At 42.6% G+C, this 17,091-nt stretch overlaps 1 protein-coding gene across 6 annotated transcripts; it reads right to left on the bottom strand.

Annotated features, from left to right (window-relative positions):
• Window positions 1–10,444: 10,444 nt before the first annotated feature.
• Window positions 10,445–15,237, bottom strand: LOC135554087 (AN1-type zinc finger protein 2B-like). 6 transcript variants are annotated; one of them, XM_064986134.1, is made up of 10 exons: window positions 15,082–15,237; window positions 14,002–14,075; window positions 13,614–13,708; window positions 13,308–13,439; window positions 13,051–13,202; window positions 12,843–12,956; window positions 12,458–12,548; window positions 11,631–11,713; window positions 11,112–11,196; window positions 10,445–10,788 (listed from the first exon to the last, which is right to left on the bottom strand). In XM_064986134.1, exons 2-10 carry the CDS (start codon window positions 14,054–14,056, stop codon window positions 10,747–10,749), a joined length of 849 nt encoding a protein of 282 aa, XP_064842206.1. In that variant the 5' UTR covers window positions 14,057–14,075; window positions 15,082–15,237; the 3' UTR covers window positions 10,445–10,746. The 6 variants fall into 6 exon arrangements, with proteins under 6 accessions (XP_064842206.1, XP_064842208.1, XP_064842204.1 ...); XM_064986136.1 differs by having other exon boundaries at window positions 11,057–11,196; window positions 12,458–12,551; window positions 15,082–15,236; XM_064986132.1 differs by having other exon boundaries at window positions 12,458–12,551; window positions 15,082–15,236.
• Between the last annotated feature and the right edge of the window lie 1,854 nt (window positions 15,238–17,091).

The following is a 17,091-nucleotide window of genomic DNA, read 5'->3' as shown; positions in this document are numbered from 1 at the left end:
ATCCAAGTGCTTGTAAAGGCTTTCTCACTCAATGTTCTCTCTCCTTTGAGCTGCAACCCTCGTCGTTTCCCACCGACCGGTCTAAGATCGCATATATCATCACCCTGCTGTCGGAAAAAGCCCTGGCCTGGGCTACTGCTGTGTGGGATGCCCATAGTTCCTGCTGTGCCAGCTACTCTGCCTTTGCTGAGGAATTCAAATGAGTGTTTCAAGGCCCAAGCAGTGGTTCTGACTCAGCCAAACAGCTCCTGACTCTCCATCAAGGTTGGCGCAGCGTGACGGACTATGCCATCCAGTTCCACACGGTGGCAGCAGCGAGTGGCTGGAACAACGAGGCGCTCACGGTGTGCTTTCTGAAAGGCCTTTCCGACACTATCCAAGATGAACTGGCCACTCGGGAACCACCGGACAATCTCGAGTCCCTGATCAAGTTGGCCTCACGCATTGACCAGCGTCTGAGAGAGAGAGAACTCAACCGTAGACCTCTAGCCCCTATCAGTCCCAGCTCCGAGTCCCCACCTTTATCATCGCTGGCTCCACCGGAACCCATGCAGATTGGACGCATCTCCCAGGCTGAGAGAGACCGCCGGATGAGGGAGCGACGCTGTCTATATTGCGGCAAACCGGGCCATTTCCGTTCCACGTGTCCCGGGCTCCAGGGAAACGCTCTGTCCCGTACAGACCGGGGGAACTGTAACGGGAAACATAACCTCCTCCCATCCGTCCAACTCCCGTCTGCTCATTCCAGTCACCCTCTCCTGGGACAACCACAAGCTTCACCTTCAAGCCTTGGTAGACTCTGGAGCCGCAGGTAACTTCATGGATGGTGTCTGGGCGAAGGAGAATGGCGTTCCCTCTGAACCTCTAAGTGACCCCATGAGGGTTACTACATTGGATGGAAGCCCTTTGGGATCTGGACTTGTCACTCATGTCACTACCTCCTTGAGACTTTCAGTTTCACAACACCAGGAATTGATGAACTTTCATTTGATCTCCTGTTCCGAGTTTCCTCTCGTCCTTGGATACCCCTGGCTTCACAGCCATAACCCTCACATCGACTGGTCTGTGGGCACTATCAAGCAGTGGGGTCCAACGTGCCAAGCTACTTGTATTTTCCAGAATTCCCGAGTTCTACTCCCGAGTCTTTAGAATCCATCGACCTGACCCGAGTTCCCGAGTGTTACCATGACCTCAAACTGGTGTTTAGCAAACAGAGGGCCACCATGCTACCACCCCATAGACCTTACGATTGCCCCATCGACCTGTTTCCGGGCACTTGCCCCCCAGGGGTCGGATCTTTTCCCTATCTCCACCCGAACGAGCTGCTATGGATACCTACATCAAGGACGCTCTGGAAGCAGGCCTCATGCGTCCATCCACCTCCCGGCGGGAGCAGGGTTTTTCTTTGTGGCCAAGAAAGACGGTGGATTACGTCCTTGCATCGACTACCGGGGACTCAATGACATAACCGTCCGTAACCGTTACCCGCTACCCCTTATGGCCACAGCCTTCGAGCTGCTCCAGGAAGCAGTTGTTTTCACTAAGCTTGACCTGCGGAACGCATACCATCTTGTGCGGATCAGACCTGGTGACGAGTGGAAGACCGCTTTCAACACGCCTACTGGTCACTATGAATACTTGGTGATGCCCTTCGGCCTGACCAACGCCCCAGCGGTGTTCCAAGCGCTCATAAACGATGTGCTTAGGGATATGCTTAACATATTTGTGTTCGTTTACTTGGATGACATCCTCATCTTTTCGAGCTCCCTTCAAGAACACACTAAGCATGTCAGACAAGTACTCAAACGCCTCCTGGACAGCCATCTGTACGTTAAGCCGGAAAATGTGAATTCCATTCATCCCGAGTACAATTCCTGGGATTTGTAGTGGAACCCGGTCGAGTCCAAATGGACCCTAGGAAGGTAGGGGCGGTAGCGGATTGGCCCACCCCCAAATCCGTTAAGGATGTTCAGCGTTTCCTGGGCTTCACAAACTTTTACCGCAAGTTCATCAAGAACTTCAGTTTGGTGGCAGCTCCTCTCTCAGCTTTAACCAAAGGTGGCAATGCAAGGTTTTTGTGGGGAAGAGAAGCTGAGACGGCCTTCCAAGGACTCAAGCAGCGCGTCCTCTCTGCTCCCATCCTGATACTACCGACTACGGATGAACCATTTGTGGTGGAGGTAGACGCATCAGAGGTTGGTGTTGGAGCTGTCCTGTCTCAGAGGGGTGAAGACAAGAAGCTTCATCCGTGCGCTTTCTTCTCACACCGGCTTACCCCGACTGAGAGGAACTACGATGTGGGGGATCGTGAACTCCTAGCGGTTAAGATGGCATTGAAGGAATGGAGACACTGGCTCGAGGGGGCTTCTCACCCGTTTCAAGTGCTTACGGACCACAAAAATCCGGAGTATATCCAGCAGGCGAAGCGATTGAACTCTAGACAAGCTAGATGGTCTCTTTTCTTCAATCGATTCCAGTTTATCCTCACCTATCGGCCCGGGTCGAAGAATCTCAAACCGGATGCCCTGTCCCGAGTCTACGCTCCTGCCATTCGAGATGACACGGACATGCCTGTCCTTCCTGCTGCTAAGATTGTGGCTCCGATCTCGTGGCAAGTTGAGGATACCGTGAGACGTGCTCAAGCTAGCGAACCGGACCCTAAAGGAGGCCCTGCCAATCGGTTGTTTGTCCCCAAGGCAGTGAGGACTCAGGTCCTTCTGTGGGGGCACTCCTCTCGCCTCACCTGTCATCCGGGCGTAGGTCGCACCTTGGAGTTCATCCAGCGTAAGTTCTGGTGGCCTACCATAAGAGAAGACGTTGCCACTTTCGTCAATGCCTGCCCCGTGTGCTGCCAGGGCAAATCTTCTCACCTCCGCCCTCAAGGACTCCTTCACCCTTTACCTGTTCCCCACAGACCCTGGTCTCATATCTCATTGGACTTTATTACTGGACTTCCTCCATCCCATGGCAATACTACTATCCTAGTCATAATCGACAGGTTTTCAAAGGCGGCCAGGTTCGTCCCTCTGACTAAGTTACCTTCTGCCAAGGAAACGGCTGAGTTGGTAATTAATCATGTGTTCCGAGTCTTCGGCATTCCTCAAGATGTGGTTTCTGACAGAGGTCCCCAGTTCGCCTCAAGGTTTTGGAAGGCCTTCTGCCAACTCATGGGGGCTTCTGCCAGTCTATCTTCAGGGTACCATCCGGAGTCCAACGGCCAAACAGAGAGGATGAATCAAGAGCTGGAAACCACCCTCCGATGTATGACTCGTGACAATCCGTCCACATGGTCATCCTTTATTGTTTGGGCCGAATACGCGCACAACACCTTGCGCTCCTCCTCCACTGGTATGTCCCCGCATGAGTGTCAGTTTGGCTATGCTCCTCCATTGTTCCCGGACCAGGAGGCAGAAGTCAGAGTGCCTTCAGCCTTGAGGTTCGTCAGACGCTGTCGGCTTATGTGGAGGAAGACCCGTCTTAATCTGATGCGTTCCTCACAGAGGTATCAACAACAAGCCAACAGACGTCGCCGTCCCGGGCCTACCCTGCGCCCCGGCCAGAGAGTCTGGCTTTCCACAAGAGACTTACCTCTATGGGTGGAGTCTCGCAAGCTGTCCCAAAAATACATCGGTCCCTTCAAGGTTGCCAGGAGAGTTAACCCAGTTTCTTATCGCCTACACTTACCCAGATCCCTTAAGATTAATCCCACATTTCATGTGTCATTGTTAAAACCTGTTGTTTTTTCTCCCCTTGTCCCGGCAGACAGACCTCCCCCTCCGCCTCGTGTCATTGGAGGCCAGCCGGCTTATACCGTCCACCGGATACTGGATTCCCGCCGGGTGCAGCGGTCCTGGCAGTATCTGGTGGACTGGGAAGGCTACGGTCCTGAGGAGCGCTCCTGGGTTCCTGCCAAAGACATCCTGGACCCTGACCTCATTCGTCAGTTCAGGGTCCTCCACCCTGAGAGAGCTGGTAGGAACGTCAGGAGCCGTTCCTAGGGGGGGGGATTCTGTCAGGATTTGGCCAGGGTTGTTCCGGGTTTTGGTCAGTAGATGCCCCCATTGTGCCTTTTGTCCCTATGTTTTTCCCTTGATCCCCATTATTATTTGCACCTGTGTCTCGTTTCCCCTGATTGTATTTAAACCCTTTGTTTCCCTCAGTTCTGTGCTCTGTGTTTGTATGTTAGCACCCTGCCCTAGTGTTCTGTGTGCTCTTGTCGATTCCGGGTGACGTTCTTGTGGTATTCTGTTTTTTGTTTTTGTTTATTTTTGGTGAGTTTCTTTTGAGGTCTTTTTGTGTGTTTTACCTACCACCTTTTGGATTTGCCATTTTTTGTATTTTAGGACTTTTTCTTTATTAAATACACCGTCTTAAGTACTGCTGTGTCTGCCTCATCTTCTGGGTTCTGCTGTCTATTCGTGGCTCAGTTGGTTAAGTGACTGTTTCTCACTCCGGAGACCCAGGTTCGAAACCGGGTCCTGACACAGACAGAGAGTCTGGTGTTACCTACTTATGTCAATGTATTGGATGTATTGGACGGAGTACAAGAAGGTACAACCCAATAAATACAGATCATTGCATCATTTTCTATTGCCTGTAATAAACCTTCTGCCTATCTAATGTTCTAGAGAACACAAAGGACACTGCAAGTCAGACCTCTTTACAAAACCACAAAACCCTATCCTCGAGGGGTAAGGACACATCCTACTGAGGTTGACAATATTCACAAAGCCCTGTTTGCTGTAAGAAGCTAAAGAAGCCCACGAATTCATCACCAACCCCCTGAAGCCACACTGAACCACAATCGCCCACCCGTCTGAGAGGCTGCCAGCCCGCACTCGAGATGAAAATAATTTTCCAAGGAGCAGCGCTAACCCAGATGTGCCTGCAATAAAATATAGCACTACCTTGGGAACGGTTGTCTCATTGGAGACTGAGCATTAAAGTAAGTGTGCAAATTCTTCAAAAAGGAGGTAGGAGGATAGGATACATTGAATTTGCGGCTTTGTAGTTGATGTAAGATTAGGCCTACATGTTTTCTACTTGCTGTTTTCTATGTTATATTATTTCAGTCACTGAGGGCTTTATGTGCAAGAAAAACAAACACCCTGCCCACACACTGTTTATTTTTTGATGACTGAGGTCTTATCTCAGTTTGAATACCACTGGATTCAAGGTAAATATCCTTTCACTGAATCTTACCATCCACACAGTTAAATAAAGGATCCATTCTGTTACCAGCACTACAGACAATGCAGAGAGAAACTTGTTTCAAGGACAGCCAAGAGGTGCTGCTGAATAATGTAGAGCAGGAGTTTTCAAACTTTTCTTGCCCAGTGACCCCCACTCAGGTAAATCGGCGACCCAGGGACCCCCATCATATGTTAGCAAAAAAAATAAAAATCATGTCTTGAGTAGAAGTAATCATCATTTTGAAATGAATTGATTTGGTAGACAGTTTCATTATTTTGATCTCCCCACAGTTCATTGGAAGAGGAAATGTAAACTCTAACATGGTCTATCAGCTAAAATGGTAAAGGTATCTTGCGGCGTAGAGACAATTTTCACAGTTGTAAAGCACATTTTTCAAAAATATTCCATTGTGCTGAGAGAAAATGTTATCGTTTTAAAGCTAATTTCCAGGAATTCCATACAGTTTGACACGGAGCTGAGAGACAATGTTGCAGTTTTAAAGCTAATTTCCTGCAATTTTATAGATTTTGTCATGGCTAATGCTGTGTACCTCTGCTCAAACATTAGAACAAAATCAAAGATGGTATTAGAAAAAAAGATATATAGTTCAATTATTTTCTGCATGCTTTCTATCTGGTTTTGGTCTTTTAAGTTGGCACTGAAAGAGTTTTTCATCCCAAAAATGACCACGTAGACAGCCCGCTATAGAGAAAAAAAGTGAAATTAGCTCCAATGACTGTAATTTCCTCTGTATTAAAGGGATAGTTTGATATTTTGAAATGAAGCCCTTTATCTACTTTCCCAGAGTAGAAAGATCAGGAACAGCTAGCATGATAACTGTTCCTGTAGACCTCCCAATGTCATTGTATTTTTATTGCGGAACCCCTGCAATACCGCCGCAGGCCCCAGCTTGAAAACCCTTGATGTAAAACACAAAGCACAAACAAAACAGATTGGAGGATCTTCCAGCTTTCCTGAGAGTGAAAGAGACTAGTAATCAAATGGGTTGTTCTTGGTTAATGTGCAGTAACAGGATATATTTTTGTTTGATACCCACTCGCATATTGATTCCTAATAACTGATATTTTCATGATGCTCAGAAATATTTTCAATCGCATGCTTCTGGTGTAACAGGTGCAGCTGTCATCCCCCTGTTTATGCTTCACATCCCAACTGATAAGGATCTGTGTAGACAGGGTGCATTGGAGGGATGGTTCTTCTGTCACTCTGACGAATGATACATGTGAGAGGACCTGAATTCTGGTTGTATTTCCCAGAATACATGACTTAACAACAGATGGGTTCACAAGTTCCTCTTATACCATAGACATCACCACACCATAGTTACCCCAATCTACAGTCTACCATTGATTTACACCAATCAGGGCCACACTGTTGACAGGAAACAGAACCCACTGAGCACACCACATTGTTTCAATGGAATTTCACAATGTAGTGTGATGTCGAATCTACAGGGTAAATACATTGGATTTGCAAAAAGTCAAGGACACATTTTTTTTACAACAGGATTGTCATCATGATTACCAATTTTCAACAACAGACAAACCTTGTATAAAATATGTTGAATTCGTACCTTTGAAACAATGTCAGATGTTCAACGTTATATATCCACTATCAGAAAAAAAACTATAACTTCAGCAACACCTCCTCCTGGAAGGTTGACCTATCTACAGCTATCCATTTGGTCTCGCATCCAGGGTTTTAACTATGGCCAGACTTGCCTAGCTTTGATATTTGTGATTGACTACAACTAATGTGCTATAGTGGGAACCATTGAGAGATCTCCTAATAACTATTCCAATGATAGGTTTAAAAGAGCAAATGAAATGCACCTATACTTTAGTCATGCATCATTAACGATCACCAATTGGCTTAAAGAGCAGTTGCAAAATTATCAACAGCTAGTTTCAATTCAACCCAGGGTTCAACTAAAAATGTAACAATAAATATAAAGTTTCAAGCTTTTGTTGATTTCAAATGTAATCTTCAAGTTCATAATTGATATGTTGGATTCACATTTCCATCTAAACCCAAACCCCAAAGTTAAAGAATAGGACTAAATCAAATCAAACTTGAAATGCACTTTAAATAAAGTTTGATTTGATTTAGTCATATTCTTTAAATGTTTATATTTACAGTGATGTGAAAAAGTAATTGTCCCCTTTCTAATTTGCTCTACATTTGCATATTTCTGATACTGAATGTTATCTGATCTTCAACCAAAACGTTATGTTAGATTAAGGGAACCTGAGTGAACAAATAACACAACAATTACATACTTATTCCGTTTATTTCATTTTAAAAAGGTATGCAACACCCAATGCATCTGCTTTAAAAGGGAATTGCCCCCCTTACACTCAACAGCTGGTTGTGTCACCTTAAGCTTCAATGACTCCAACCAAACACTTCTTGTAGTTGTTGATCAGTCGCTGTGGAGGAATTTTGGACCACTTTTCCATGCAGAACTACTTTAACTCAGCGACATTTATGGATTTCAAGCATGAACTGCTCATTTCAAATCCTGCCACATCTCAATAGGGATTAGGTCTGGACTGACTAGGTCATTCCAAAACTTCAAATTGGTTGCTTTTCAGACATTTTCATGTAGACTTGATTGTGTGTTGTGGATCATTGTCTTGCTGCATGACCCAGCTGTGCTTCTGCTTCAGCACACAGACGGATGGCCTGACATTCTCCTCTAGAATTCTCTGATGCAGAGCAGAATTCATGGCTCCTTCAATTAAGGCAAGTCGTCCAGGTCCTGAGGCAGCAAAGCATCCCCAAACTATCACACTACCACCACCATGCTGGACCCCAAACTATCACACTACCACCACCATGCTGGACCCCAAACTATCACACTACCACCACCATGCTTGACAAGTTCTTACTGTGGAATGCAGTGTTTGGTTTTCGCCAGCCATAATGTTGTCCAAAAAATTGACTCAAGTTTGTCAAAAAAGCACCTGGAAGCACCTGGATGATCATCAAGACTCTTGGAAGAATGTTCTATGGACAGATTCAAACATATAACTTTTAGGACTACATTGGTGCTATTATGCCCGGTACTTACACTATGTACTTTGAATGTTGTCTCAACTGAAATTCAGGTCATTTGGTTGTGCTATTAGATGAAGCACAGTGATAACACATTACATTTTTGTATGATTAAAAAATATCTGACATTGAAATTACATTTGAACTTTGTTGTGCTTTTAAATGGTTGAAAGCGCAGTGATAACACATTTACAACTAAATAAAGAATCGGACAGTTTTTCCAATGGAATTTGGTTGTTCTTTTAGATGGTTGAAAGTGATAACACATTGGGAATTGAACAAACCTCTGACTGTCTTTTTGAGTGGGTGAATAAAGGTTGACATTTCAGTGATCAAAGTCTCAACCAAATATTACCCACATTTCCATGTTGAAATTATGTGATGTGCCCAATGGGAAGCTACAGAGTGTGCCTTTATTCTGTTTGCTCAGATGAAACTAGATCCAAATGAGTAATCCTATAACTAATGTCACTTTGTGACAATTGACAATTATGTGCTATTTTCCAGTGTTTGAGGGTGAGGAGGTCGTAACAGCTAATGGAGCTAAATGAAGGTGACTAAGCACACCATTATGCAAATGAACTTTGTTTGCCAATTAGCATGTTTTGGGGTTTTCTTTTATGAACATGGTTGCTTTCCATCAATTCTTTATGTAATGCATAGCTTCCTTGGTCATGTTTTATCAGTGAAAAATATTACTCAGAATGTATTTACCTTAATAATCTTTCATTTATGGCATCAGATGTATTTCAAGGAATGTGATTATTGTTGAGTGCCACAATCATGCTAGTGACACACTAGCCTGACTCATTCATAACCATGACAACATGAGCAGCACTTCCCCAATCTGTCAAAAAAATAGTCAAATGAGCCTTCTTTATGGAGACAAAAACAAAACACCATTCTTGTGAACCTGCCCAACAACACCCATCCCTTTGTTTTTACACTGCTGCTACTTGCTGTTTATTATCTATGCATAGTGACTTTACCCCTAGCTACATGTAAAAATTACCTCGACTAACCAGTACCCATGCACATTGACTCAGTACCGGTACCCCCTGTATATAGCCTCATTATTGTTATTTTAAAAGTATGTTTTACTTTATTTAGTAAATATTTTATTAACTTGGCATCGTTGGTTAAGGGCCTGTAATTAAGCATTTCACGTTGAAGTTTACAGATGTTGTATTCGGCGCATGTGTCATAACGTTACAATTTTATTTTATCCTCTTTGTCCTCCCTCAAAGATTTCACATGCAACATTATGCTGCTCTCTGTTGGACAAAGTATGAATGCATAACAAAAGGTGCATTCATCACGGAAACCGTTTAAGAACCAAACGGAAGCAAAACAAGAGTTTCTATTGGACAAATTCAGGAAGGTCCCTCCACATTTTGTTCCGTTTAAGAAACGTTTTGCAACAGAATGGGCGTAATGAATATGCACCAGCACAACACTGAAGTTGCAGTTTGCTGCACTCCTATCTTGCACATGTTGGTTTTGTCTCAGCTGTTTTTGCTGTTAGGAATTCTTTCTATGGGTGGTGCTCAATAACTGCTAAAGTCTTCTTGAAAACAGACATTACCGATGAAATGTTGACAATAAAAAGACACTTTCTATCCACTTACCTTTCAATTCAACAGCCAAGGTCGATAAGGCCTACCCTGAGGGAATTCAAAGCTAGAACTGCGTCGCAAAGGTCACTAAGGTCCTGATGGATGTGTTGGGGAACAACATAATACACATCAACATCACGGAAATCAACAAGTGTATTTGTGTTCATTCCATTTACCAAGCACTGCCAGTTTAAGACTAGTCAATAGCATAATAAAACCAACTCCGTATTGTGTATGATGTACCTGTTGGTTTTCAGTTGTCATGATGATGCAGACAAGTGTCTACTTGTTTTGACTAGATAGTAACATTAGCATTTCATTACACCCGTTATAACATCTGCTAAACGTGTACTAGACCAATAATCTTCGATTTAAATATTTTGGATTAAATAATGGCCCTGCTTTTTTATTCTTAATTGGCAAAGCTTGGGCTGAGACCGTTCTCTAACCCATAGAAATTGAATCGCATTCTAGTTCTCCAAACCTCCTTCCTCTCCAGTTATATCCATCCCCCTGTATACATGCCTTGCACATAGAACATGCCTCAGAAACAAATACATCTTTAAAATAATTTATTCAAGAAACATTGATGCTGAGGTTAAATGTCCATGATCAACATAGAAAATATGTACATAGAGAGCCATCGGTAAAAAGGACAGAAAGCCTGTCTAGACTATGTGCTGAGTAGAGAGAAAGCAGTGATACTATTCAATATATCTCTATGAAAGTCCCAGACTGTTCATTAGTTGGGATAAGTGATACTGGACGTTAAGAGTTCTGCTGGAGGGTTCCATCGATGTAGCACAGTTGCTAGTTGATTATTGGTGGTAGCAGCTTGGGCTCAGACACTGATCTGGGTTTATGATAGGCTGCAGGAAGACTGTTTGGCGGACTCTCTTTCCTACGATAGAAAGTGAGATATTAGTACAGGTAAAAGTACATTTAATTCAAGACAAAGAGTCATTAGTGAGAAGCTTGTCTCACCATTTATGGTAAATATTCAACATGGGGAGAAAAAAATAAATAGGATCATTTAATAGGTCCATCAGATAAAATACACATTAAGTAGTACTTCAAAATTGTGTCACTCATTTTCTCCTTAGCTGATCTTTAAATGCACCCAGTGAGGATGATGAAGGAATATAGGGGACGCCATGGAGGCAATGTACCTAGGTGAGGTCCTGTCCTGCTAGCATGCTACTGACGCCTAAGTTTTCTGGATACCTGTTGTCTCCGCTGCTGGCGCCTGTACTCTTCTTCACTAGCAGCAAGGGCCTGAGCCAGAGCCAGATCCTCCTGCTCCTGAGGGCTGAGACAGACACAAACACTTCTATGTCACACAGAGAAATGCATCATCATCACACTGCAGGGAGCAAGCAAGAGGCACAACGACACACACACACACACACACACACACACACACACACACAGGTCTGAGGAGCAGCAACACACATCATGAGGTGAAGAAATACTGAATTGTGGGCACCACTGTCCTTCATTTATGAAGTCATCATGGACATCCCACCATGGGCTACATAGTGGAATGTCAAACCTATTAATATTGTCTTCTCCCATAGTAACCAAATAGCCTGCGTTTCAACTAGAGCAAACACGTAGCAATAAGAGCTAGTGATGAGAAACAATAGGTAAGAGGGTTGTGTTGATGGCGTCTGTACATGATGACAGCCTATACTATGTGTGGGTGGTGCTGGATTATGGGATTTATTGTGGATTGTTTATTACCTGAGTGTTGGCTGTTGGACTGTGCTGCGAGCCGACTCAGCCAAGGACATCTCCAGCGCTCTTTGTAAGGCCTGCTCCTCAGTCTGCAATCACAACATGCAGATAAACACTTACAGGATGTTCTATATTTTCTTCTTGGAATCTCAATGAATAAACAGAAACAGACTTTAGAATCTCAATGAATAAACAGGAGCAGACTTTAGAATCTCAATGAATAAACAGGAGCAGACTTTAGAATCTCAATGAATAAACAGGAGCAGACTTTAGAATCTCAATGAATAAACAGGAGCAGACTTTAGAATCTCAATGAATAAACAGGAGCAGACTTTAGAATCTCAATGAATAAACAGGAGCAGACTTTAGAATCTCAATGAATAAACAGGAGCAGACTTTAGAATCTCAATGAATAAACAGGAGCAGACTTTAGAATCTCAATGAATAAACAGGAGCAGACTTTAGAATCTCAATGAATAAACAGGAGCAGACTTTAGAATCTCAATGAATAAACAGCAGACTTTAGAATCTCAATGAATAAACAGGAGCAGACTTTAGAATCTCAATGAATAAACAGGAGCAGACTTTAGAATCTCAATGAATAAACAGGAGCAGACTTTAGAATCTCAATGAATAAACAGGAGCAGACTTTAGAATCTCAATGAATAAACAGGAGCAGACTTTAGAATCTCAATGAATAAACAGGAGCAGACTACAGAATCTGAATGAATAAACAGGAGCAGACTTTAGAATCTGAATGAATGGACTGGAATTATTCAGAGAAGAGAGTTTACAGTAGTTTCAATCAAGCGGTGTAAGAGTCTTAGGCATACCAGGCCAACCTGAAAGGATGCCGAAACAGGTACTACATTCTGTGCAGGAGGGGGCCGCATGGCCGGAGCTGGATTATAAATGGCCTGAGCACTGCTGTGATAGAATCAAAAACAATAATGCTCAGTGGGGTTATAGAGACAACAAGTCAACACTTTGTAGAAAGCACAGCGGTAACAGGTAAGAGCAGTTCTGTGAAGGACAAAAATGTCACATCCTTTCCATGTGTAGTATATTTCGCTGACAATAAAATCAACCTGTCAATTCATCCATCCCATGTGTTTTAGTGACAATATGCCTCATGAATTTAGAGGACAAACTAAATATCACTTGTTTATTTATTTAAGCTTCATGTGGTTCTTCAAATTAATACATGAGGATCCTCACCGACTACTCTGGGTCCTAGCATTCCCATTAGAAACAGGCCTAGAACTTCCTCTACTGCTTGAAGTGGAGGCACTGCTAGAGGATGCTCCTTGGGACCGCATGAAAGCAGCGAATCTGAAATAAATCCGATGTAATCATCATTATACAGCAAAAGCTCACAATGTGCACCACAATCAATAAATGGCATAAGGTGGAGGGAAATATTTACCCAGATTTGGAGACTGGTTTGTCTTCAGGCTTACAGTCATGGTCTAGTGGATGTCGGTGTTTAAGACAATAATTCATGTGGCACTGGTCACATGTCACTCGGATCATTTCTTTCTGCTTGCAGCCTCCTTTCGAGCATTTGTTTGTAAATATCTACCGTAAAAAAAAGGTTGGTTAGCTTAGATTAGGCATAGCTACTTCACTTTAACCATGGGCAGTTTGTGTAAATGGTCCTGTAGAGAAGCCTATCAACCATGCCTTTCTCTTGTTCTGAGCAGGGTCCGACTGGCAATCGCGATCAATGTGCTCCCCAACCTTGATGTCTGGCATTTCCCCTCTCTTGATGGGGATCGGGGTGTTGCACAGAGGACACACAGGGACCTGGATATCCTGGGGACAGAATCAAGCAGAGAGCCGTATTAAAGCCCTGTTTGGATCAATAGACAGCATGCAAACAACTAATAAGGTTGAACAGCATACATTCATTTCTACATACTAACTGCACATTTTAGGAACTTTGCTTTAATTCAAACATTCGATGCTGCTAAATTATTTAAAATGTACCTTCTTGTAGGATGACATGCATTTGTGATTTGCATAGGTTATGTGGTCTTTACAAAAAATCTCTTCACAGGCATCACATCTCATTGGTAGGAAATCTGTCAGATATAAGAAATATGTCAAGGTCTTGATTCCATGGCAAAGGATAGAGATCATCCCTATGAATGTAGATCAATTCAGTTCTCACTATCCCTCTTCCATCCTGAAAATGGGTAGTGCAGCCCATGACAATTGGTTGTGGAGGACTTGACTTAAACCACAACTATTTACAGATACCAAAGCCATACTAGAAAGGACAGGAAGAGAACACAAACAACAGGCTCTGTATTGGAAGGGTCCCAGAGGCATCGAGGTAGTAAAAGGAGACAGCATTACATAAACAAACACTCACCCAGCTGCTTGCAGGAGTTTTCAGAGCAATGCTCTCCTAGATTTGGAAACTCCATGGCACTATGGTGATACACCCTGCAATTGAAAGATACATAGATAAGCTAAGCTCATGCATAAACAATGTTTTTTGACCTGTGACAGGTTATCTAAATAAAACTCTCTTGGTCCGCATCACTTCATTTTTAAGAACAGTAGATTCAGCATGTCATTATTAGGATATTTAAAAAGTCCCTTTGTTTACGTGCTTCCCTTTCAACTAACGTTAGTTATGCTTATGTAACAGGCTTATTATGGACGTGTACAGTCAGTGGAAGAATGTCCACTGACAGATACAGTTAGCTAACGTTAGCTACCCATCTAGATGTAGGTAGCTAGGACTTCCTATGATAACGAATGCTGAATCATGCCATCGCCTCTTGCTGCCTACATTTTGCCATTTTGACTAACGTTAGCTAACTAGCTAAGTTATTATGGGGTATCTAGCAGCAGTCTCCCTCGCTGCTAGCAGTCAGCTAGCTAGCTACTTATCATGGCTAATTAGCTAACTAGTAACTAGGCCAATTCCTCCCTATACAATCGCTCGATGACATAAATGCAATTACCTAGCAGACCAATGTTAGAATTGTCTGCGCTTAAGCTACCTAACGTTAACTATTGAGTTATTTATGGAATACCATTGATGAGCGTGTTCCTGGTTTACAGGCCAACAACAACAAAATGAAGCTAGCTAGCTTACTTGATGATAAGCTAACGTTGTTAGCTAGCATTCTAGACAACTTCTGTAACATTAACATTACGTCGTTACTGGTAGTTAACTAACGTTTAAGTTACTCATTTAACTTACCATTAATTTGAAACGGATCATATTTAGCAGAAATATATTTGGAACGATTGTTTACCATCACGAACGTTAGCTAGTTAGCTAACACTAAACGAATATTAGATCGGAGACACCCTTCCTGTCCTTGCCTTGGGTTGGTTGGCTGACAAGCTAGCTAGATACGATAGCTAACAGCAAACCATAGTAAATTGAAAAATACATGCAAAAAAATGCATGCAAAAATAGACTATTCTCACTTACCCAGAGACCTGGTTCAACCAGACAGCTATATTTGATTATTCTTTCCCCTCTTGCTTTGAGATTAACGTTGAACTTTGTGGAAGCGAGTGGCTAGCAAGCACTTTTGACAGCCAAGCTACATCGAAGCGTCACTGACGCTGTTGTTTACGCCCCTCCTCACGGTTGTACTAGCTAGGGAGTTCCAGAATGTACCACACGAGGCAGGGATGAAGCGTTGTTTTGATCAATCACAGTGACACAGCGTTGTTGAGAACTGTCCATGGTGCTGTTTTTTACGAAACGTCTAATTGAGACGTTTTTGGGTTGTCTTAAACCAGCACCACGGACAGCTCAAAATAATGCCGTGTCACTGTGACTAGATATGAAGGTGACTAGCTAGTCTCTCGCCAGACTAGTTAAAGGCCATGTCAGAATGAATCGCTTTTCTGGAATCATGGTAGGTCTATATAACTAGGGTCTAACAAATCACACAAAATAAGCAGAATAATGCTAGTTTTGATTTTGGATAGTTATCACCTTCCAACTGTTTTTGTGTTTGATATTGTATTTGTTTTCTTGCTGAATAACAGAGATGAATTATTCACAGAGCACATATCTTTGTTTCACAAGTAAATGTGCCCTTTTATTCATCAGCACAATATAGCCTATAGGTAATGATATAGGTGATTCATTCATGCTGATGAAATGGCCCATATGGGCTAGGTACCTTTTTGTACACTAGAAGCAATTGTGGAGTCAATGTGCAATACTGCAGTCAATGTAATGGCATATCATTACCAGATGGTGGCAGCAAAGCTCTTTCATACGTCTATACAGTCTTCAAGATCTGGTTGTTTATGACTGGCCACTGTGTTTTTGTTTTGTGGCAGTCCCGTTAATAGAATCTCTAATCTCATGTTTCATGCATGCGTTAACAGAAGGGTAACTGCAGAGGAAAGTTGTCATTGCAAAGATAAAGTTACAATATATACGTACAGAAAGTGTCACTGGGTGGGTTTGTGAGGTTGGGCCTACCTGGTCAGTTTCAGATTTTGAAAGTATGAAGTTGTAGACTATTTCGACATGAGTATGAAAAACACATAGATAGTGATTGTTAATGACTATGTTACTAGAAACAAAGCCTAACTTAAAGCAGCAACTCCCTGTTGAAGAGGCACTGGAATCCACATGAACACACAGCATAGCAGGATCAACCCCATCACCAAGAGGTCAACTAGCTAGAAATAGTAGTTCTATAGTAGAGTCAACCCACAAAATGAACTATTCTCATTATGCAACAGTACAGTGTTATGATCAGAGGCTGGGGGAAGGGATCACAGAGGCACTCGTCTAGATTCTTCCCCTGTACTGTAGCACCTGGCTCATAAGCTGCTAATTCTGCTGCCAGATGGCATCGCTTGCTGAACACCTGGTTCATCATAGGGATTCCTCTTCCTTTGCTCACACTATATCTACTCGAATTAGAAGATGATTGTAATCATTTCAAACCCCCATCCCTTTATTGTCATATCAATATTTTGGATGCAACATTTGACATGGCTTCCGGACAGTTTGTCCTCATGGTGCCAGTCACCTCTGAGTCTCCTTGGTCATACTTTGTTCTGGACAATCTCAGGATGACACTGTTTCTCAGGTGAGAGCTATAGCACAACTAGCCCTGCTACAGTATCCTAAAGCCTATTCAATGTAAATATATATATATATATATATATATATATATATATATATATATATATATATATATATATATATATATATATATATATATATATAAACTCTGTAGTTTCTCTACACTCCTGGAAAACAGGAGTCAAATGTTGTTTTTTCTAGAATGAGAGACCACAATAAAACAGGTTCTGAACCAGTTACTAAAACTGTTACTAAACCATTATTATTAAACCAGTATCTTTGTACTCATTTGAGTTTCTCTTCCAAAAAAGTTTCATAATTACATTGGTAAAAAATATGATCTTAATCAGATGGATGATCCTAACTTCAAATGCATATAAT

This window comes from Oncorhynchus masou, chromosome 14 (assembly GCF_036934945.1).
Source record: "Oncorhynchus masou masou isolate Uvic2021 chromosome 14, UVic_Omas_1.1, whole genome shotgun sequence".
Lineage (NCBI taxonomy): Eukaryota > Metazoa > Chordata > Actinopteri > Salmoniformes > Salmonidae > Oncorhynchus > Oncorhynchus masou.
The sequence above is the reverse complement of the archived record's forward strand: the minus strand, read 5'-3'. Positions and strand labels throughout refer to the sequence as shown.

Excerpts from the sequence above, each read along its gene's own strand:
- LOC135554087 (XM_064986132.1), bottom strand. The coding sequence starts at position 14,056 with ATGGAGTTTCCAAATCTAGGAGAGCATTGCTCTGAAAACTCCTGCAAG. Across the intron at positions 13,440-13,613 it reads GCATGTCATCCTACAAGAAG|GATATCCAGGTCCCTGTGTG; the intron begins GTACATTTTAAA and ends TTCTGTCCCCAG. Across the intron at positions 12,552-12,842 it reads GCTAGGACCCAGAGTAGTCG|CAGTGCTCAGGCCATTTATA; the intron begins GTGAGGATCCTC and ends ATTCTATCACAG.